The sequence below is a fragment of the Geospiza fortis genome, unplaced genomic scaffold (assembly GCF_000277835.1).
Source record: "Geospiza fortis unplaced genomic scaffold, GeoFor_1.0 scaffold327, whole genome shotgun sequence".
Taxonomy (NCBI): domain Eukaryota; kingdom Metazoa; phylum Chordata; class Aves; order Passeriformes; family Thraupidae; genus Geospiza; species Geospiza fortis.
This window is the reverse complement of record NW_005054410.1, coordinates 1,886,341-1,910,103: the sequence shown is the minus strand read 5'-3', so window position 1 is coordinate 1,910,103 and position 23,763 is coordinate 1,886,341. Positions and strand designations below refer to the sequence as shown.

At 37.7% G+C, this 23,763-nt stretch overlaps 1 protein-coding gene across 3 annotated transcripts in view; it reads left to right on the top strand.

Moving 5' to 3' along the window:
• Positions 1 to 23,763, top strand: part of PLEKHA7 (pleckstrin homology domain containing A7) — a 96,930-nt gene that overhangs the window by 48,009 nt on the left and 25,158 nt on the right. For all 3 annotated transcript variants that reach the window (XM_031061347.1, XM_031061346.1, XM_031061348.1), the window contains exons 4-11: positions 208 to 312; positions 2,068 to 2,140; positions 3,338 to 3,438; positions 9,666 to 9,844; positions 11,744 to 12,229; positions 17,497 to 18,013; positions 20,043 to 20,129; positions 22,366 to 22,419. In XM_031061347.1, the coding sequence (XP_030917207.1) occupies positions 208 to 312; positions 2,068 to 2,140; positions 3,338 to 3,438; positions 9,666 to 9,844; positions 11,744 to 12,229; positions 17,497 to 18,013; positions 20,043 to 20,129; positions 22,366 to 22,419 (1,602 nt within the window). The remainder of the gene's footprint in view (positions 1 to 207; positions 313 to 2,067; positions 2,141 to 3,337; positions 3,439 to 9,665; positions 9,845 to 11,743; positions 12,230 to 17,496; positions 18,014 to 20,042; positions 20,130 to 22,365; positions 22,420 to 23,763) is intronic.

Sequence of the window (23,763 nt, the reverse complement as noted above, 5' to 3'; positions counted from 1 at the left end):
GCAGGAGCTGGCACACCACCTTGATGAAGGTGGAAGATTGACTTTGCTCTGTTGTAAATATCATTGCCTGTTTACTTGCCCTTGAAAATGCCATGAGTACTTTGTTGCTGTGTAATGAAGTATAAGTTATTGCAGTGAGAGTATTTGTCATATGAAATGAGTCTCGGTACAGTTTAGAAACCACTGCTCCATTTTACTTATTTATAGGTTGTGAAGACTGGAAGCAAAGTTCACAGCTTTGGAAAGAGGGAACAAGCCATCAGGAGGAATCCCAATGTTCCTGTGATAGTAAGAGGATGGCTGCACAAACAGGTATGCATCTGATCACCTGTTTCTGTTCATATACTTCAATGCAAGCATCAAGGAGGAGCCACTGCTTCCAAGGACCTGAGAAAGCAGAAGCTCCAGTGTTGGTGGCACAGGGCAGTGCTGGGTACTTCCACAGACTTCCATAATCAGGAATTTGTGCTTGGCAAGTCTGAAAACCAAGGTTTACAAATGCGTTTGATTCAGAAGAGGAAACTTCTGATAAATGGACATCACCATCACAGCTCAGTGTTGAGGCTGTAACTTTGTTATCTAAATGTGGTTATTTTCCCAGGTTTATCCTGCTGGCTCAGTGTCAGGCTGATCTTTGACTCCCTCAGAACACAGCCTGAGGCTGGCTGTGAAGGCCTTATTCTATCCACTTGGTTATGCCCTTCTACCCTGATCAAAGGCTTAACCGGGTCCCTATGCCTTTTTGTTCTCCAGAAGAGGAGGGAGAAAATTATGGGGAATGGGGACATGTAGCCAGCTGACAGTAGCCAGCAAAGACTGGATTATAGAATTTCATTCAATGAACAGAATTCTACAGCTGCTGTGTCTTGAACTCTTAAGCTGACAGAAACACATCTTTGAGTGTTATAAGTAAATAAAGCTGTTTGTTATATGAGAATAATTCCCCTGCTTCTCATTTGGCAGCCCGTGTCTACCGGATTATCACCAGAGATCCAGCAGCTAGATTTAGGGGTGGGCAGGAGAAGGCTGAAATCTGAGGCTTACGATTATGGTTTTACATGGAAGTGAAATAGCTGACAGCTGTCTGCTTCCTCCTGGGTGGAGAGATGTAATTCTGCTGTGCTCCACTCGCAGCTCTGTTGACATCCACTACCCAAGTCCATTAGTTCTCAGGACAGAATCAGAACTCAGACACAGTATGTGTTGCCAGCCTTGTGGCATGAAAATGGGAAGGGAAGAAAGTCCTTCCATACTTAATTTGATTGCAGAAAGGAGGAGGGAAATAGCTAGGGCAATGTTGTATATCCTATTTCCTTCTGTCCCCTAACCTTGCTTGTAAACCCTTAAAATCTGAAGGTGTTTTTTATCCTGCTGGTCCCATCGAAGCCTACCTGAGCTGAACAATTTGTACTTGCCTAGGTTATAGTCTGGCAATTTTAAAAGCTTCAGAAATTAATTTCAATGCAAATAATCCTCCTTCTGACAAGGTTATATATATACATCTATATCTATATATAACTCCACAGGCATATTATATTACACTTCATTAAAATTTGCACATTATGCATCCTGTTTTATTTCCTAAGGAATATTTGATTAAATTATATTTTAGGCATGGGTAACATATGGTGATTGAATTATAGGATATCATTGCCTGAAATGTGAGGTCATACTTCACAGCTGTGTAGTGATTTTCATTTGGTCTGCAGGCAGTCTTTGTTGGAGTTTGTGCCATCCAGAAACACACTTGGTTTCCTTATTGCAGATAAATCTGAGCAGATAAAATAAGCATTGGTTGTGTACAAGGTTAATCTGAATGCTGTTAGGGATGAGGGTTTAATTACTTAATGAAAATTAGCAGTTTGACTATTCTGCCCTCATTACTTTATAGCTGGATGTTTTGCCTCTTATCTTTCTTAGTACACAATATTTTGCTGAGATATAAACAATTTGTTTTGCACTTAGCAATCATGTTTAGGTAAGCTTCTGGGAAACTGCTCTCTGGATCAACACTGTGTCTGTTAACTTTCCTTAAATGAAAAGTGTACCGCATTTCTTGCATTTCAGGATAGCTCTGGAATGCGATTATGGAAGAGACGATGGTTTGTGCTGGCTGATTTTTGTTTGTTTTACTACAAAGGTGAGTAAATATTAGCTGTTTTGAGTTAGTCTGAACAGTTCACCTGTACAAACCATGGTGAATGCATGAACTAATTGAACTCTTGAGATGAAGTTAGTCCATTCTGAGATGAACAGTGAAACAATTGCTTGGCCAGACATCTTAAATGCACAGCAAATTCTAGGCCAGATTAGGGGAAGCAAAGGATGCTGTATGATATTTTTTCACATAATTTGTGTTTGGTGAGTGCCACAGTTTACTTTGCAGAACATCTGACTGGAATAAATAAGATTTATCCCATCTGTGGTCTGTGTCCTGGTACCTACTTGCTTGCACTCGGACATCTGAGTTTTTTAAGAATGTGCTATGGTCAGATCAGGGCATTGGTTCAGTTTTAACCTAAGGGTCAAAGTAAGAGTGAGAACTTCTGAATCCAGTAATTCTACCAAAAAAAGAAAGGTTAGATGTAATCTTAGACCAAACTAGGCATTAGATAAGGTCATCTTTCAAGTTTTGATTACTTCATGTGCTACAATTTTTGAAAAGCATTACAGAATATCAGACTTGGAGTTCATATTACTAGATGCTGCATTTCTGCTGTCAGTCCCTTGGAGCCAGGAGTAAGAGAGGTTTCCTAATTATAGCCATTAGCCTAGATGTACAGTGCTAAATGGAAAGTCCATCATGTTTTGCAGCCTGTCACTGTTCATTTGGCACAATAAGATTTATACTTGAAGTGTATTCTTCTGGCTGAAGCTAAAAAGCAGCATCCAACCCCCACCCCCCAAAGAAAAAAAGACTCAATAAAAACTCAATCTGATTAGGAAAACAAACTCCAAACTTTTTTTCTTTAAAACTAAAACATTTTTCTGCATGTATTGTTGGTGTTGAGTCATAAGTGAATTTGTGTCAGAAGGGACTTCAGGAAGTGTCCCATCCCAGTGCCTGGTGAAAGCAGGGTCAGGAAAGGAGTCAGCCCAGATTGCTCAGGGTTTAGCCAAGTCAGGCATTGAAAAGCTCCAAGGATGGACATGGCACAGCTTCTCCCTTGGCCTGTGCCCTTGCTGCTCTGTCCTTGGGAAAATGCTTTTCCTTATGTTCAGTCTGAACCACTGTTGTTTGTGCTTAATGCCTGTTTTCTCTGTGTCCATAAAGGAGAATATATTGTTAGCCCACTGAACAGTGCAGGGAATTAAATTCTATTTTTTTATTCCACAGACAGCAGAGAAGAGTCTGTTCTGGGGAGCATCCCATTGCCCAGTTATGTCATATCTCCAGTTGGACCTGAAGATCGTATAAATCGCAAATTTTCTTTTAAGGTACATTTGCGAAGCTTATCAGCTAATCACAGTTTATTTGCATTAGAAAAGCTGTTGTTGTAAACAAGAAGACCATCTGTTTTCCTATTTTACTGGTTATTAGCTTTTAAAAACAGTCAGGTTTATTGACTGCCTGTTCAAATGTGACATAGCACTTTTTTTTTTTGCTTATGAATTGACATTCACATCTGTTACTTTGTAAGTGTCCTTAGAGCTTAATGAAGTGTCTCTGAGTAAAGAGCCTGTTTCTAAAATCAGAAATTAGTATTGACAAGTTGTTCCAGTGCTGTGTACAAATTGAAAGAAAAGTTGTCTTATTTACTTTGTATTAGAGTACTTGATCTTATAATGGACTGATGTCTGTTTGGTTTTGTTGTGTTTTTTTTTAAAAAGAAAAGAATCGACTCAGGTGTCACAGTTAGAAAATGACAGCACTTAGTCATCCTAAGTGATATGGACTTTTTAAAAGGAAAAAGTACTCTTGTTTGATATAGTTTATGGGTGGTTTTGTGGTTTTTCTTTTTCTTGAAAGAAATATAATTATATAATTTTCAATTCTAGTCTTCATTATAAAAGCCCACAGTTATGAAATAAAACATATATTTCTTGACAGTGCCAAAACCTGACTCCAAATGATTGTTAAAACTGCTGCACTTAGGCAAAGTTGAGAAACTTCCATGCCTATGGCAAATTTAAAGTCAGAGCAGAACTTGTTTTTCTATCAAGCAAATCAGCTATGTACTTTAAACTAACTTACAAATCAGGTTTTGATCAGACATACTTTAGGAGATCTAGAAGGAATCTGTGTTTAAATATTTTGTGCTGAAATTATGAAGAACATGTGACTTTCTCTTGCATTTTGATTTTTTTTGAGGTGTTTTAAAGTTGAGACTGCCTTTTTTACTTTCAGTTCTATTTTCAAGTGGATAGTGGTTTGAAATTTATTAAGCAAATATTGACTTGGGAAATGTGTTTAAAAAAGACCTAGTGCATTTTGTGGAAATATTTATTGTACTTTTTTAAATGCATTGAGCATGAGTTATCAGGATTAAACTACAAAGAAATCTTTGTTTAAGAAAAACATTCCACCTCCAGTATTTACTGAGTGTGATTCATAAAGCCCTCCTTTTCTAGAGCCTTTTTCTAGGATGAAGCATGTACTGAAAGGGGGGAACTCAGTGTACTCTTCTAGGGTTCCCTGCTTTTTATTTTATTCAAATGGTGTTTACACACACTCTTAAGTCACCACTGGGCTAGGGGAGTGGAATCCGTGGTTTGGTCATGGTTAAACCTTTCCAGAAGCAAATGCAGACTTCCCCTGTTCCTTTCAGGATATCATAGAGCTGTATAAGCTCTACCAGGTATTTAATCTGAGTCTTTTTCTGGAAATATCAAGAGACTTTCCCCACAGGGTCTATCTATATCTATTGATATAGATAGAAATAGGGTGTTGATAGCAAAAGAAAGTTTATGCTAGCAAACTCTGTAAAAAAATCAACATGTCATGTATCGGTTTGTCAGGCCAGTTGTAACTCTGCTTTAGGTGTTTGATGATTGACTGCAGGCTGGATGCTGCAGTGTGATTTTATTCAGACCCAACTCCAAGGGCAGCAGGAGGATTTTGTGTGGTTCCTGTGGCACAGACCCTGTCCAGCACTGATGTTCAGTGGTCACGGAGTTGGCTGTGGGCACCCCACAGCAGGAGCACCCCGTGCTGGCATCCATCACTCAGCAGCCATTGCCTTTATCTCCTCTCTTCAGAACACCTCCAGACCCAGAGCCTAGCTGGACATTCTGTCTCGCAGCCTAGCACAGCCAGAAATAGAACACACGAGCAGATTAAGCCCAAAATAATGATAAGACTTTTTTGCATTGAAGACCTGAATGAGTGAGAGTACGTGCTGTGGCATTTCTTACATTTAGCCTGCTCTTCACTGAGGTTGTTGTAAATCTTCTGTTACAACAGAAGGATTGTCTCCCATTTGAAGTAGGAGTGAGTTTGGAAGCTAGAGAAACAGCAACACTGGAAAAAATTCAACTCTTTTGTTTGCAAAACTAGAGGAAGGATATTTGCTAAGCAAATACATGGGTGCTTTTTGCATATGATTTGGTTAGAAGGAAGCTTGTAAAGTACGTGTTCACTGGGTCTGTGTTAAACCCTGCAAAGTGTTAAAACGTGTGCTGTAGGAGTTCACAAAATCCTTTTCCTTTCACCACCCTCTGAGGTCCAGCTTAAGTTTTTGTGTCTCTTTGGGTTTTTAACAATTACAGGCCTGCAGAACAGCCTATAGGCTTTTGAAATGCAATCAAACCCCTACTTTGAAATATATCAGTATGTGCATTTAATTTCTTTTGTTTAGAAACTGTGCTTTTAGGTCTCTATCTTGATACAATTTTTGAGTCTTCACTCTTTTTTGAGTCTTCTCTATTTGTGCCAAGCAAAGTGCTGTGACTAGCTGGAAGCCACTGTCCCTAAGCTGTGTGTGACCCCAGAACTCAGGGTCTTTACTGCATATTTAGTTCAGCAGCTCGCATCCTAAAGATATTTAGTTAATCTAATAGCTGCATTTTAAAAGAATAGTTTTTTGTTGGTGCCAATATGAGTGAGCATGAATTAATTGTTTAGATTTTAATGTGAAAAGGCTTGCAAAGCATTCATATATAGCTGGAAATACTCCTGTGATTAACAGAGAAATGACTGTACTTTGCAGTAATACAATAATTTTGGACAGGAATAGTATCAGTTTGTGGAGGTTCATGTCATCACAGTCTCTTTAGTAGCCTTGTTGTCCTCAAATAAGGAAAATTATTTTTAATTGGTCTTACTAATGGAAGTATTTGTTCATTGCTTAGACCACTGAGACCAGGACAAACTTCCTAGCTGTTTCTTTGATCTCAGTGGTTTTCCTGAAAAAAAAAAAAGCCATAGTTTGTTCCTTTATGTTCTCTGAGTCAGTGTTGCTTCCTTAGGCTCCCATATTGCTCTGGGTCTGGGGAGTCAGGTGAAGAAATGGCAAGGGTTGTAAATTTGAGAGGTGCTGTTTGTGAATTTGGAAGAGGGGAGGGTTCAAGCTTCTAGAAATCCTCAAAAAGCTCAATATTATTTAAGGGTGAAAGATGAGTTAGGTTGTAGTGGGCTGTTGTTGAGTTTGTAGTGAAGGCTCAGAGTATTATTTCAATTTTTGCTCAGAAAAGGTTCATAAATATCAAAATTAGGGGAAGGAAGAATTTTCTGTATATTATAGGTCATTGACAGAAATAACTTGGAAAGATTACAGTTATTAGAAAACTGTTCCTTTAGTTATCCCTTTGTTCTGTGAATGGTGGCTTTTCTGTCTTAGGTATTTTAAACAAGTGGAGGTGAACATAACAGCTGTAGGCATTAGTTACTTTTAGTACAGTCTTTTATTAAGGTTTTTTTGGGATTTGTTTTTTTTTTTTTTAACATGAATATTTTATTGATTTTAACTTATTTAATTTTTTGTCCTTGTCTTGTCCTGTTGATATGCTCTTGGGGTTCACTGTCCATTTCTCCTACTGTGCACTATGGGAGAGAGACTGCTTTTCTTCTCAATCTATCCACATTAAGGCCTCTGAATGCATGAATAGGTACCAATATTATTTTTTCCCTGTTGTGTGTATGGTGTACATGTGAGCATGTGCTGTGTTCTAGGCTTTTTAGTATGCTCTAGCCATCCTAATAGCTTTGGCTTTAAAAAAAAAAATCCCAAACCCAGAAGGTCTGCTAGCTTCTGTCTGCCAGCAGGGACAGCTACAGGACGTTGGCACAAAGTTGTTTTCTTGCATTTAAAACACGCTACTAATAAATAACTGAAATAAATTTGAATTTTCCCTTAACCAGTGTTACATATTGTGAAATTCAGGATATTATGTTTGTTGATAATCACACACACCATCTCCACTATCCCTTCTGAAGCTGGGAATGGTTGTGGCTGTGAGAACTGCAGTCTCTCAAGAGAGAGTGGTGCAGTACAGTTTGCATTTTGATACTGTTTTCACCTGCAGCCTCTTAGGCAGTGCTTGCAGCTGTGTTCAAAGAGGAACCTAAAACACAAGTGGGTTATGTTGATCAGGGCATACAGGTCAATTAAGACATCTGTTAAATCCATTTCTTGGTGTGCTATGCAGTCTCTCCAGGTAGTTCCCCAAAGTTCTGGGTTTTTAAAGCAAGTATAAAACCAGTGAATAGTTGGGTCCTACTGAATCATCTGCAGTGGGACATGCATAGTCTGCTTTGTTGCAGGAATTGATTCACTTCTGAATTTTAACACTTTCTGTGGGATCAACCTGCTCCATGAAGGAACTCTGTAGTCATGAGGTCTCACATTAAAGTCACCCTTTTCCTTTATATCTGGAGCTGCCAGTTTTTGGTCTCTTCATACACTGGATGGTAACTGTAAATGATAATGAATTAATGCTTCTAAATCACATTTGCTTTGAGCATTCTTGTGTTCTGAAAAAATACAACCCCCAGTAACACCAAAGAAAAACCAAAGAACTCAACCAGGCAAACATGAATAAAGTCCTTTGATTTCTAAATATGTGATTGATCAGAGCTATTGTGTAGTATGTGTAAGTCCTGTTTTCCTTTGTTCAGGTGGGAATTGAGAAGAAACCACCTTGTATTCCCTTTTTGGCCAATATTGTTGGGAAGTGCAGACTCTTCTGAACAGGAGAGAGTCTTGACTTCTTTATGTAACCTTTTCCTTCTCTTCCTTCTCCTCCTCCTCCTCCTTTTTCTAGCTGGCTGTTCTACTTCAGTCTCCAGTTTTCAAAACAAGCTCGGCTTTCCTTGCCTGAGGCACAGAAGGGAAAGGCCACGTTTCACACCTTCAGGGGAACAGCCTGCCAGGGGAAGGGAGGAAATTCTGCACAGAACTTACTTAAAAGCACCGTAATAGCAAGCACATATTTTGCTCTTTGGAGTTGTTGATACAAGTCTGTAAGGTCATGGTAATTTGGGAAATTCTTGGTAAACAACTGAAGTTAAAATGTTTAGGAAGGGCTGCACTGCATTAAATAGCCTGGATTTTGTCAAGACTATTGTATTTCTGAAGCCATCTATGACTGTCTATACAATAGTTTTTTAAAAATTTTATTTAGAATAACAAGGGGGAGAGGATTTCATCAATATAAAAAAACCAATTATTTAGGCAGGATTTACAGAGCACATTTATCCTTTAGAAACAGATGTAGCCAAATTAAAAATTTGATGTAATTCTTTTTCTTCTTAAAAAAACCCATCTCAGCAGTATTTAGCGCTATTAGTTTTTGTGTGCGATAGCAGGCTTAGTTTTATAAAAATAAGTTTTAATTGCTATTTCATTTTAATATCATTACAAGAGCTTTCAAGCAGAGTATACAGTCTTCAATTTTTTTGGAAAGTAAAGAGATGAATATCTCCCCGCTAATCTGAAGTGTTGCAGGGCTTACATGATTTTGTAATATTTATACTATTGCTAATATGGATGAGATTTTATTAAATTCAACTAGCCTAGAGTTACAAAGGTATTCCACATTGAATCCATTTGAATATTGAATATATTTATAGAGAAATTGTCTGGTACCTCTAGTTTGCAGTGGAATTTCATGGAGTATTTTAGTGTGCAGAGATAATTGCCAGTATTTTATGTGCTGTGATAATTCCATCAGTATTACTAACTTCTATCAGTAAGTCTTGTGACTTTGCAGCTAATACATGTTCAAGTGCACGCTTTAACCAAGAGATCTTAACATGCATTGTAATCAATTTTTAAATTAGCAGTTTAATTGCTTAAAAGGTAAGATTTTTGTCTATGTTTTGTCTGAATAAATTTCTTTAATAAATGAGCTGGGAAAATTGACTTGGTGATGCACATCTCATTGAGAATTTCTTAAATTTGTTCAGTATAGGGATTTCTTCAGTTTGTTTAGTATAGTATTTGTGGCAAATGAAATGTATCAAATGAAAGAAAAAGAAAAGCTGAAATTTCCCGCTGTGAAAATCAGAAGCACTGGATTTTCAGCTTAATTCTAGAAATAGGCAGAAGAATTTCAGTAAAACTTGGAGTGCCTTTTGAGTTTGCTGCCCTTATAGCCCATTGTGGCAGCGTGATAATTCACCCCAAATTCAAGAAACAGTCAAGGAAAAGTTGTTTTTAAGTTAATTTCTGGGGGGAAAAAGGTGAAAGAGCTGTCTGACTTTTATTTCTTCTTTTTTCTTCCAGGCTGTTCACACAGGTATGAGGGCATATATTTATAACAAGAATTCTGTCATTGGCTCTCAGGCAGAGCACACAGGGATGAGGACGTACTACTTCAGTGCTGACACCCAGGAGGATATGAACGCCTGGATCCGGGCTATGAACCAGGCTGCTCTCATGCAGACACGCTCCTCACTGAAGAGGCAAGTTCCTCTCAGAAGCTTTTAAAAGAAAAATTAATACCTTACATAAAAACCTTAAAATCTTACAAAAATGTAATATCTTCCATAAATCGCACCTGTGGTGGTGTTTGTAGATATGTACATAAAACTTCTCATATTTTAAATAATTATTTTTAATTATTTTAAATTTATTTCTCTTTATTTTAAATTTAATTTCTCTTTAATTATTTTTAATTTATTCTGTTGCAAAATAGTTAACTGCTATTAATTAAGGAAACCTGGTGTTCAGTATCTGTGTATGCATGCAAATTGTGTGCCCACATTTAGTGAGCAGGATTAATTTCTCTCTATATATAAATATTTTAGGAAATTTCAGGTAAAAAGTTCCAGTTTCTCTGGGCAAATTCATACACCTGCCACAGCCAATTGGCTGCCTTTGGGAGAGAGAAATAAAAGAGAAAGAACAGAAATTTTATGAGTTGTTTCAAATGAGTGTTTAGAATTAGGATTGAAGTGCTGTTAAGGGGAAAGAGAGTGCTAAAGACAGGTAAATCGTAAGTGCATAGTTAATGGATGTCAACTAATTTATGCAGGCATGAGCTGATAATGAAAAAATTCAGCTGTGCCAAAATGAGCTTCCAGATTTTTTCCTTTTTTGTAAATTGATGTAGCCTTCTTGATGTTTTGTCTTTGGAATGTGATTCTTTCCCTGCTCCTCCATGTGAAGGCTGTGTGTGACAGCCCTGCTTTAGCCACTGTGGGCTGTGAGGGTTGAAATGTTATGGTGCAGTTTCTCTGAGTATCTCACACTGCTTTCCTCTGGCCAGTCAAATAGGAGGAAGGGATCAGTGTCTCTTCTGGAGATTTACATCCTATATAATATTGTGTTAAGACTTTCTAGATTTAATTTAAATTTCAAGAAACAATCTGGTACCTCTTTCTTTATCTTCTTTGTAAGGACAGGAATAATTAAAATAATAAAAGAATTAAATAATAAAAGAAAAATTGGGGAGGTCTGGCACATTAGAAGTATTGATCCAATGTCCTTACTCCTAAGTAGACAATTCTTTTCTAATTAGACTGAAGTTAAAACAATATTGTCATGGCACTTACTCAAAATTTACTTTCCATAAAGCTTTAAAGAAGCTGAACTTAGTTTCAGAGAAGGGATGCTACCCTGAAATCAGTGAGAACCCATTACATTGTGTGAGAACAAAAGTTGCTGAGAAGCTTATTGTTATAAGGAGATGAAGAAAATTGCAAATGAAGTATATGTCAAAAGCAACATGAAACTTTCAGAATCCTCAGATATTTTATAGTGTGTTCAAATTGAATATCAAGATTTCTGATATTATTTCGGCTATCAGGTAGAGAAGTAAACTAGTGTGCACTGCAGCATGGAGCAATTTTTTCTTCAGGAGTAGCTCCCCAATAGAAATTCCCTGGGCAATAGTACTGACTTAAATGTAGGTATTGCCCTGTCCTCTTGGCCAGAAGTGACTAGTCCCTGAGGTGTCTACAAAGATATGAAAGACTTTTTTTTATATTTTGCCATGAGCAGTTGGCAGCTTAATTTCAGTTTTTTGGCTTTCAGTATTTCTTAGGACAGGAAGATTATTTTATTTACAGCTTTTTTGTACATTATGTAATGTTGAACACTTCTTCCGTATAATAGTAGTGTTTTCAGTCATTTTTAGAGATGTATAAGTCATTTCTGCTTCTTTGACAGCACAATAAAGGTAGCTTTTGTCTAACTGGGATAGCAATTGAGTTTTGCTGAGCATATTTATTGTAACATGTCAAATTTATCACAGTCTTCAGACAGTGATTTTGTGGGTATCCTTTGTAAAAGAGCAACAAGACCACACCAACTTTTTACAATTAAACAGTGTTTGTTACTGACATGCATTTTCTTTTCAGGGAAACGGAAAAAGTGGATCAGCAAGCTGTTCCCCAGGTCAATCATGTGGATGCCTGCAAAGAGTGTGTGAAGGCAGAGATTACAGACACAAAAGGAAGTTATCAGAAATCAGCTGAAATGCTTGGATACGATAAGCGGGAAGAGATAAGAAGAGAAAAAGAGGAGGAGGAGCGTTACATCCGCAGAAAAGAAACTCTGGAAACCAAAAAGGGAAAGGCTAAGCATGCAGTGACTGAAGCTGATTCATTATTTCCAGACTTGAGGAATGCATCCTGGTCCCAAGTAGCTCAGCCTCAGCCAGCTGAGAAGAATGGAACGCTCCCTAGTTCATTGAGTGTGGGTGCTGGCCTAGTGGAGCAGAATGGTACTGGCTCATATAAAAGAGGGTTTGTTCCCAGAACAAATCCAGATAAGCAGTTTCAAAGGAAGAGTAACATGGCTCAAGTGGAGCACTGGGTAAAAGTCCAGAAAGGAGATACAAAAAGGTTAGTAATAGTCTTTAACTAGATGGCCAAGTGGCATTGTCTTAAATTAAAGGAAAATGTGTGTTAGTAATGCCTTTGGTGCAAATCTGAACAATATTTTACAGAGACAATATGTAAGAAGACTTACTTTTTCCTTCAGTGCATTTATCTCCTGGGAAAGCCAATATGGGATTGGCTAATCAAATCTCTTTTATGTTGTCCCAGTATTGCAAACAGAACAAGTGAGATTAGCATGCTATTTTGTTTTCCTTCTTTTAATCACTGTGGATGCTTAACCCTTCTTAAAATCTGCTTAAATTTTGAAGAGCCAGAACATTACCTCTGTTCATAAACAATTACACAATGTAAGATGGCTCAGTTACCTCTTATTCATAAACAATTACACAGTATAAGTTACAGGTCATTGTTTTCCATTTCAAAAAGTAAAGAAAGCTCATTACTTTCCTTCTTTCTTCTATTGCTGTTCCAAACACACATTCACTCCTCTATGTCAGATCGCTGCACTCAGAGTCTTGGTGTGTGTATCACACATTGAAAGTCCCCATATATTCATTTAGCTAATGAAGACATCCTAGGATGGTCTCTGGGATTCTCTTTTCCATTTTCAGTCCCTGAAAATTACATTAATAGTACCAATAGGTCAAATGCACACTGGAATGCATTTGTAGTTTGAAAATCTCATAATTGTTTTGCTTTCGAAGTCAGATTAAGTACCAGTTGGAGAAATGAAGTGATGAAAATGTGTGTCTGTTCAGAATGTCACATTGTGTCAAGTGGCAGGAAAAACAGTTGGGCTTGATGCTACTTGCGAGAATTTTTCAAATATGCTTATTCTACTGAATTAGTGTTTTATAAATCTGCTCAAATCTAATTATAGTATAAACAAACAAGAGACATTGGCATGTGGTTTTTAGGAATGAGAAAACATTTTGGGAATTTTAAAAATTCTTTTTTAAGCTAATGTTTGTCAGTTCGGAGCCAGTAAGACGTTTAAGGCTTTCTAATTTTGTGTGGAAGTCCATTCTTCTACTCTTTTATTTTCAAAATTACCCTTGAAGAAATTTTCTTACTATTTTATATTATTTAATATTCTTTTAGCCTGCTAGAGTCAATTAACTACCATATTTTTTTGCTTGGATATCAATCAGGACTTCCCAAAAGAATGAGAGTTTAATGAAAAAATGTACTTGGTAAGTTAGTTCTTATTACATACATTGATTTCCCTGCAATAATATAGAAACCAATTGAACTAATGAGCTAATGCTTAAAAAGCTTCTGTTGATGTTTTTTACATCAGAAGTCCTGGCAGTGGCAGGCTTGACTGATAGTTAAATAAGTATGGTTTTCTTCCAAATTACTCTTTCCAGTAAATTAACTTTAGGGGTGTGTATCAGGTGCAGTGTTAAGATTGTGTTGTTGCAAGTGCCAGGCTTTGTTCTAGAAGAAACCAGCTACCTCAGCTGGAGCTGCTAAGTATTCAGTGAAAATCAAGATAGATATATGTATGTATGTCTGTGTGTATCTATTTCTAGATATAGCTCTATATCTGCATATACATATCTCTAAAAATGGCTATTTTGGCTCAGTTGACCTTGTTTTCTTTGCCTTTTCCTGACAAATGACATTATACTCTCTGGATTCAGGTTAAATTGCATGTTATCTTCCCAAAGATTAACAGACTCATCTTTTAAATGGCACCTTCTCTTAGCCTGCTGAGTTTCTGCAGTCTTGTTAAATGATGGATAGAAGTGGAATGTTAGTTGTCAAATATCTTCCTGATTGCATGCTGTAGAAATTTAAGCTAGAGGTGATGTTTTGATTGGCATTTTGTTTTGATTTTAGAAGGTAGTAGTAGAGAACTTAATTTTTTAAAGCTCCACGTTGATTGATATTCCAGCTGAAATGTTACAAATAGAGAACCTCTGAGGATTCAGAGGGCGGGGCAGTTCTTGAACACAGAATGAGTACAGTTTTTATTTGTTTCCTGGCTCAGGTGTGTACAGATGCAGTGCTTGCCAGCAAATTGCTTATGACAAGAAAGAAGCCTTTCAGCTAAAGGGTTCACACAAATACTGAGGTTGTTCATATGACTGCTTGTAGGAATGGCATCTTTTATATAGGTCTTCAGACCTTTCAAATAGATGTTTTACTCCCCTTTTTAATGAAGCTCTCAATTTGCTGAGTTGTAAATGTTAGCGGTCACTTTGGGGACCCACCTCTCTTAGTGACCTCTCAGCTGCACTCCAGTGACATCCAGTGTAGCCATCTAATCCCACTCTGCTCTCAGCAGATGGGAATACCTGCTTTGGTAAGATTCATACCAGCCTTTCAGAGAGATCTCAAGAACTGGAGGTTTGAAAGGAGGCTTTCAGGAGGTTTTGGGTTTTAGTAATTAAAGGTCAAGGTCAGGACCATCAAATGGCAGCTGTTCAGAAATTGTTAGGTTTTGATTTGGTTCCAGTGCCTGTGTAAACTTAGTGCATAATTATAAAGAATTTGCTATTTCTAACAGTTTACTTGCATTTTAGAAATATATAAATCCAATTAAGCTTAATATTTCCTCACTAGATGCAGTCATGTTGAGATACTTCCTTCCTTGCAAATGGTGTTAAAACCTTTCTTGTTATGCAGAACTTTCTGTTCCTTCCTGATTTGCTTAAGGAGGAACATTACTTGTCTTTGTTAACTTCTGTGCATTCTCATGAATGGGCACAGTGTTTCTAATAATAGTACTTGTTGTCTTTTGAACATCTTTCTTCTCTTTTTACAATGTCTTCTTGTGTGATTGCTTCCCATTAAAGACCCTAAAAGTTTTCATGGCCAATGGTCATATAATATGACATCAGGCCATTTATGCACTCTTTAATGTCTGCTTTCCTTTTTATATTTTCTATACCTCATCATTCAAATGAGGGAGATTCTCAAGAACAGCTGCTTTTGCTCACTTTTAACCTCCAAGAAAGCAATAGTCCCTTGTGGACTAATTTGAGCCATTTGGGACATGGCTCTTTACCTAGAAGTTCGTGTGTCGTCTCAGAGCCTATTTTTATATGATGCAAATTATCTCTTAAGCATCTCAAACCTTGTGTGGTAGAGATGCGACCAGCTTAGAGCCTGTCATCTCATCTTGAGGTTTCTCCCTGCTTCAGATACTGAGAAAACACAATGTGCCTGTATGTAGGCAGTTGCCTCCAAAGTTCAGCTCAGAATGTGACTTTCCCTGTGCAATGTTATCCACTTTCAACTTTGTTCTCTTTTTATAGCAAGCTGAAGTATTGCATGAAACTGCCTCATATCAGCTGCTCCACGTACTGCTTTCAAAATAACCGTTTTTAGTTCTTCTCAAAAAAACTCATCCTTGTCTAGAAGGAAGGCATGGCTGCCCTTGTCCCCAACAAAACTCATGTTGTCCTTGTTTTCAGGTTGGTTTTGCTCCTAAAGCTGCCAGCCCTGGTGGCTTCATTGACTGCCACCAATTCCGGCTGATCTTGGTATTCTGCCTTTTAATGTCCAGTTAGAAAATAATCGCCCACAGGTGGTTTGCAACATCTGATAGTTTGCTTAGGCCTTCATGAGGTCTCCACTAAATTGGGATGTAGGAGTGGTCAAGTCCCCCTTCCCTGTTTTTCCACAGAGAAATCACCAAAGGAATCCATCTAAGTTTCATGCCTGCCTCAGATGTCCTTTTGAAGCATTATCCCCTCCAAGCATTCTTGGTTCTTATTGCATCTATATGCATTTCTACCAACTTTCTACCATATGTTTTCTTGTGGAAAAAATTGGCAGCAAAGTACAGGACATTCAAAGTGCACATAATGCAATGAATGAGAGAATTAAAAGAGGTTCCATGACCACTGTATGCTGATCTTTGAGTTGTCTGTGTTCATACTACCTGCCTGCTTTAACCTTCACTCTGAAATTCAAGGTACAAGATCAAGATGTGGTGGTATGAGAGAGCAGAGCCTTTACAGATTTGTATCCCTCCAGGCAGTGCAGGCAGTTATTCTACTTGCTGGCATGAGGGATTTTGTATCCTCTTGAGATTATCCATATTTCAAGGCAGGCCAACAGTGTCAAATCCTGCAAGTAAAAAGGGATGGTGGCAACTACTGAGCAGCAGTTGCTGGTAGCAATTCTTTCCTCCTTGCTTCAGTTATTCTTGGATGCTGAACAAAGATGTTATTTTCCATTCTGGCCTTTTTTTTATGTGGAATTCCTGCATTTTCCAAACCATGAGGTCTCCCTCTCATGCAGAGTGGAACTTACCGAGTGAAGTGATGAAAAGATGCTTGGAGTTTCTTTGTTTGTGTGGTTTTGTGCTGGGTTCATTTTTTAAATTTTGTCTTTTTTTGATGTCGATGCTTTGTAGCAAGTCTAGCAGAATGGTTTTCTCTTTGGAGATTCTAAATCAATAGGCAAATTACTTCAAGTACAAAATGCCCAGATAATTGGCTGAAGAATCAGAAATTAGACAGGCAGGCTCTTATACATGAGGCTACAGAAAGATTTTGTCTTCAAAGGAGGAGAGAGAGCTAAGTAGACTTTGTCAAAACTTTTGCCAGTTCTACCTACTGAAATACCTGGTTTGTACAGCTTGAGTGTTTTATAGGTCCAGTACTAAAGCCAGGATGTAATAATTCTTTTTATATTCTAATTTGTCAATGACCTTTGTTGTAAAAAGTCTCATGTTGCTCAAATCAGTAGAACCAGTAGCATTAGGTGGAAGTAAATCATACAGACCTGTGGACTTTGAGCAGTTTCTTACCATTTTCTTTCTTTTTGCTTCATTCACATGAACAAAAACGATATGAAATATTCTGGAATTGGTGAGATTTGTTCTCGCTTTTAAAGATATTTATATTGAACATGCCTTTGTTTTCGTAAACTACACCACCTAGTGGTGAGCACACTTTCTGTGAAGAGGAGTATTTTAATTTACAGACTCATTCGATAAACATGACAGTAATTCTGTTCTTCATGTTCTTGACTTTCTTTTTACTCTTAGTGCATAATTCTGCTGTTCCTGAAGTTTGTTTCTAGTAGTTCATCCCAGGTTAAACACTAAATTAAAATCCTGTATTTCTGCAGTGTATTGTTTGTGTGCAGGATGTCATTAATATTGCTTTGTTAATATTTCTGTAAATTCTGTTAAAATGTCTGTTCTATGTCTTGTTGCTCCGATGCTTATGTCGTTAGAGGTGTTTTTTATCAGTCACTCCCACTTATCAGTGTGTGCTAAAATTTTCTTGCCTTTTTTTTTTTTACAGCCTCGCTTCTGATCAGACTCTTACACGTCAGGGTCCCAATCCTCCTTTTCCTGAGAACTATCACACTTTGCCAAAGAATACCAGGCAGCCTTCAGGGAGCTCACCACCACCAAACCGCAATCTGCCGAGTGACTACAAATATGCACAAGATCGAGTCAGCCACTTGAAGATGTCCCAGGAGGAAAGGAAAGCAAATAAGGATGGAACTGTTTGGCAGCTGTATGAGTGGCAGCAGAGGCAGCAGTTCAAACATGGCAGCCCCACGGCCCCACTTTATGTAGGTTCGTCAGACTTCATTGATCGTGCTAAGTCAAAAAGCTCATTAGATGTTCCACGGTCCATATCTGTTCCGCCCTCTCCATCTGACATTCCTCCACCTGGACCTCCAAAAAACTTTCTCCCGCGGAGACCACATACTCCTGCAGAAAGGCTCACGGTTAAACCATCTGATGAGAGGCAGACTGTGGATGTTCCTCTTGCTGGATCTCCCAGGAAGATTTGGAATCGTGCTGTAAAGGTTGGTATCCGTTTAACTGATTCCAAACCGTTCTACATGTGGTGTCACACATGGGGCGTTATTTAGTCATGGTTCATTGCATCCTTCCTCGTGTGTGAAAGATCATGTAAGTTGTAAAAGCTAATGCAAGGAATAATTTTCTCCTCAAGCTCTTGCCATTCTGATCAGAGTTAATAACTTTTGTTGGTTAGGAAAGGAAAATTGGTGGCACATCACATAGGTATGGAATACTTTTTATTAAAAACAGGAGGGCATATCTTACATGTATAAAATGTAGATGGTAGTATTTTAATGTAGAGAGTATGAAGGCAAGAATATAAAACAGCAGGATGGAATCTTCCTTGATTATTTTTTTTTTGTAGCTTTGTGTTTGCTGTGCCTGCTTTCTCTACATGTTTTGCTATTGTAGTTAGTCTTACAGCTGATTCTGATTTTAGTTATGGCAAAGCCCATTTTATTATTATTACATATATTAATACATATATTAACATTTTAGGTCCATTGCAGAGTCTTTGACATTGGGCTAGCCAAATTCAAATAGTGTTGGTCTGAAGCTTCAACTTTCTGAGTAGTTTCAGTATGGGATTGTCTTGTAGGGACTTTTGTACCCTTTTTTCCAGAGGTGACAGAGGTTTACCTATTCAGTACTAATACTAAATGCTCTAGTTGCTTAAGGAATTTGGAAATTTGTGTTGAATCAATGAAGGATTGATTTGTCTTGGTAGATTTGGAATAATTGGTATTGAAAGCCTCTGTATTCACTTAAATCTTCAACCTCAGCCATGGGCTCTGATAAGGGAAGGTATTTGCAAAGGGTATTGCAAAGGGATAAGGGGAAGTATTTACAGGAGAGATCTTGTAAGTCCAGATACCCAGTGTGGGTTTAGGACCATGACTTCAGGCTGAAGCTTCATGCACAGTTTAGATTTTTTCCAGTGTATATGTGGTGTAGCTGTTGGGTGTCTTTCAGCATTTATAGTTTTATAATATTCTGTCAGAGGGTGAAATAATCTAGTGATTTGCAGAATTGGAAATTAATACTTTTAACTCCTGATTATATTCTACCACACATTGGTGTCTCCATGTGTAAGTTGAAGGAGCATTGAATCCTTACAAAGGCATGTACAGCAGTCTTTTCCTTTCCTGTGCAATCGAACTGCAGAAATTTTAAGCTCTTTTTATGGCATCTTGGCTTTACCAGTATTGGGGAACACGGTTCCTCATCATGAAAACTTCTCTGTGGAACTTCTGAGAAAGTTTGTAGAGAAAAATGCTCATTTTTCTATGTAAGCACACAGTGTCATTCTACATTTAAATGTGTCTGCGTAAATCCATGCTCCATGTTCCCTGTACTGCTTTATTAAATTCCATCCAGTTGCACTTAAAAAAAACCCAGCAAGGCGGGTGAGGCAAATTCAGTGAAATTCAGAGACAGGAATAAAAATAACTGAGACATTAATTTTGCCTTGAAGAACCCATAGAACTTTGGCTTTAAGAGAAAGATGAAAGAATGAGTGTGCAGTAGGCTTTCTTACTGTAAGCAGAAAGGGGCAGATCAAAGATAATTATTAAAAAACCCCTTAGTATTGATGGAAGCCATTGCCACAAGGTGTCAGTCATGTCAGTAGCTTCATGTTCCCTGGCTAAAAGAGAGCATTCACAGTGTTACTATGTGCAGTACAAGCCTGCTGTGGGAAGGCATCATCCAACCAAACCTTTTTCTGGGAGACGTTATGTTGGGAGGGAATTGATGAGCTTTTTAAAAATTTTCTGAAAGATACATTGGATATTCTGTTGAGGCATCTCATGCTGCCACAATCCGCTGCTCTGCCCAGCGTCACAGGTGCTGAATTTGTGTTTGTTCATTCATAAGTGTTTGATCATAAAAGGATCAGGCTGGCCAGTGTGCGTTACCCTCATCTAAGCGTGCCATGAATTCAAATAGAAAATCTGTGGCAGAGCTGCAGAGTGAATTTGCCACAGCTGGCACTTGATCCAGTCCTTACCTTGTGGCTGTGGATCCTTGCAGAGCTCCACTCACCTGGATCGTCGCTCCATGCCTGCCATGGGCTACATGACACACACGGTGAGCGCGCCCAGCCTGCACGGCAAGTCGGTAAGTGCAGAGCGCAGCTCCTCTTGTGTCCTCCCACTAGTGCAGCCAAGTTTTGAAATCCAAAGTCTTTAATCTTAACTGTATTACTTAAAGCATAAATAACTCGAATGAGAACTTAATCTTAACCCAGTAAAGCGTATAGGATTTTTGCCTTTATCTGCGACGTGAGCAGGCGTGAGCTTTCTGTTATTACAGGATTCAAGTTTTATTATGTTTGTTTGACCAAATGCCGAGTTAATTAAATAATTGCTTAATCATGTCAAGTAACTGCTTTCTGGGCACTGAGGTGAAAAATGTAATTATAGTTCCTCTCCCTGAAGACTGCTAATTTCCTCTTTACAATGTGTCTAAATACCTGCAGCCTGAAGAGCTAACATTGCTTCTCATTCGATTAAGGAGACATCAGGCTAAGTTGGCTAGTATAAGAAATTACACAATCGCTCAGTTACTGCAGCACTTGCCAACTAATTCCACCTATCAGGTCAGCTGCTGCGTGGCTCATCTGTGACATTTTGTGACTCTGCAAATGCTTCATTAGTGGCATGCTTGAGTCTGTGCTTCCTTGCCCATTCTTTGGTATTCTACAGTGCCCAGGTCGTTTGTGGTTTTTCTTTGCTTACTGTATTTGCTATACAAGATAAGCATTTTTAAGTTACAGGGCGCCAGTGCATCTGTTTCAAAGTGTCTACTGCCTTTTTATACTGTGTATTTATACTATTTCTGAAAATGCTGCATCTTCAGAAATGTGGGTTCAAATACTGTATAAATTCATTCTAAAGCAAAACCATTTCTTTGTGCTGCTTTCATGGTGGGGTTGGCTCCCTGTGCCACGTGCTGCATCACCTGCAAATTGAAATGCATCAGCCAGTCTGTACATTCATATGAGCTTGTAACTGTGTCAGTTCTGCAGGTGAACATTGGTTCATAAAAGCTCAGGAGCGTCTTGGATCATCCGCGGTGCTCTTGATTGCACTGGTGTGTGAAACTTGTAAATGTGAAATCAAATAGAAATGTACTCACAGAGCTCTCCAGTTCCTGTTAGAGCCTCAAAAATGGAGCCATCTGGCAATAAAATCTGGTGACTCTACTTGGAATTGGTGAAGGCTTTGGCCCAAAACTAAAGTGATTTTTTTGGAATTGAAGAAGTTTCATTTCCCGATTACCTCACCTACAGAACAATTGCACTAAGATGGGTGGTAATAACAGGGATTTCTCCTAAAATGGGCAGACTTTCTAGTCAAGTCCTCAGCCAGTCTTACAGGCTGATCTGACAAAAATTGTAAGTGAACACCTCTAAAGAAATGCAAGTGTTATCTATTTATTTTATGGCATAAAGGGTTTTTCTTTTCTTTTTCTAACTACACATTCTCATTGGCTCAAAACTTGAGAAAAGGTATAGTTGTGTTTTTCTTTTATTCTGAAGTTAATTGCATCCAGGATATGGAATGCTAACAAAATAGCAGTTAAAATTCTAGGAAGTTTTGGGCATTTTGGCTGTCTACAAGTAGCACATTTGCAGCAGTTAAACTTTATTTTGTTTTGCAAATATCCCCTTTCAAGAGAGGAGAAATAACTTTGTTATGACTTCTGTGCATGTTTTCCTTGAAGGGACTGTAATAAAGATGTTGCTAGGTGAGTGTAACTATAAGATTAAGCTGATAGCAATTACAGACGAGGCAATGAAAAATAAGGATCAACTTTAATGCTGTTACTTAAAAGACAAAATGGATTGTCTAATCATATAAATGAGATCTTCTTCAGAATTTTCTTCACAAAACTTATTTCATACTTTGTCTATCTTAAAATGCTTATAAATTGTGATCAAAAGTATTCTAGTGATATATTATGTGATGTCTTCTAGTTACATCTGTCATTCAGTCACACCACTGTAACTTTTTCAGTGAAGGGCTAGTCAGTGGAAATTGATCTTGAAAAAACAGCTTTTAAAGATGTATTGTTTCAGATAGTTCTGTGTCCTATTAGAGGTGGAAACAAAAATCTAGGTGTTTGGAGGGGGGGTAATGAGGCAGTAATACTCTTGGGAAATATTTTGCCCATTTTTTAGCTGTAAATAGCAATATGCTGGTGGAGCAAATGTGCTTTTTTCATGTGCTCCTACTCTGTTATTTTGTTCTCTCTTCCATGTTTTCTTGTATATAGCAAGTCCAACTATTCTGAAATGGTTCCAAACATTCAAATATATTGCACTGTTTTTTCCCTATGTACTTGCCTGAAGGCGGATGACACTTACATCCAGTTGAAAAAGGATCTGGAGTATTTGGATCTGAAGGTAAGATTTTAAATGAGTCTACTTCATTTTTTATCTTTTTTTCAACCCAGTTGTCTTTTTTGCATTGTGTTTGTACCTGTAAATTTTAAAGTAACTTTCTAGTCTGAGATGGAAACTGTCTTTTGCGTGTGCTTAGAGTATTGAGTGTCTTTTTAGTAGTGACTATACAATTAAAGTGGAAACTCAGAAAATGTGGTTGCTTTACGTTGTAAGAACAATTTTTCTTCTTGGTACTGAGATGGATGATATGTGTGTTTAGGGAAATCAGAGAAAAAACAGATTGAAAGTGTTTCTCTGCTTAGCATTAGTACCAATATGAAGTCAACACCTCTAAGTTAAAACTCGTGTTCTTTTAATCCAGCTTTTCCCCTTTAAATCTTCTTAGACTGACTTTTCCATTATTTGTATAATGTACCATATGTTCTTGTGAAAATGTGATTAATTAGCACTGTCATTGTTTTCATGTTATTACAGCTAAAAGATTTCAAATGCACCCATTCATCCATCCATCCATAGAGAGAATCTGATCAAGTAATGTTAGGAGGTATTTCTTTTTGAAAAAGAATTAAATATTATACTGAGGGCCCTATCATCTGTCTAAATGACTTCTGTGTCTGGTACACTTGATGGTTGGCAATTTGAAAACAAATCTAGAATTCTTAATATCAGGTTTTGAAGGGAAAAAAACCAGCAAAAAAGATATAATTGTTTTGCTTAGCAAAATAGTTTCTGTGGGATGTAGGATATTTTTATAAATCACGTGGTGTTCCTGCAAATGAAGGCGAAGGGAAATTTGACACCTTGTTGTCTGTCTGGTTTGCATGTACAGAGCTCACTGATGCCATGGGGTGTTGCCTGTGAGCTGATTGCACCTATGAGGATGTGTATTTCAATCTTGTCTGATGTCTGAATTCCTGAATATATAACCAAATATATACATGGAAAATATTACTATAGAACCATATATGTATTTAGCATATAATATAGGTGATGTATATGTAATCTAAATGATCAAATATGTAAACTGTTGGAGTCATTAATATGCAAATTTAAAATTGGTTGGGCACATTTTGTTTTAAGCCTTGTCCTTGGTTTGTCCATGGCTTTGACAAATGTAACTGCAGCCCAAGCCATCAGATGAATTTTATGACAAATTACAATTTAAAAAGGTGAGAAACCATTAATAATCACAGTCTTTTTTCCATTATAATACACAATAATTTTCACAGTTGAAGTGACCACAGGTCAAGCTTCTGAAAATGTGATATGCTTAGCAAAGTTCTTGGGGGGCTGTTCTTAATTTTTGGTGGATTCTGTTCAGATGAATTTGTTGCAATCTGGAGG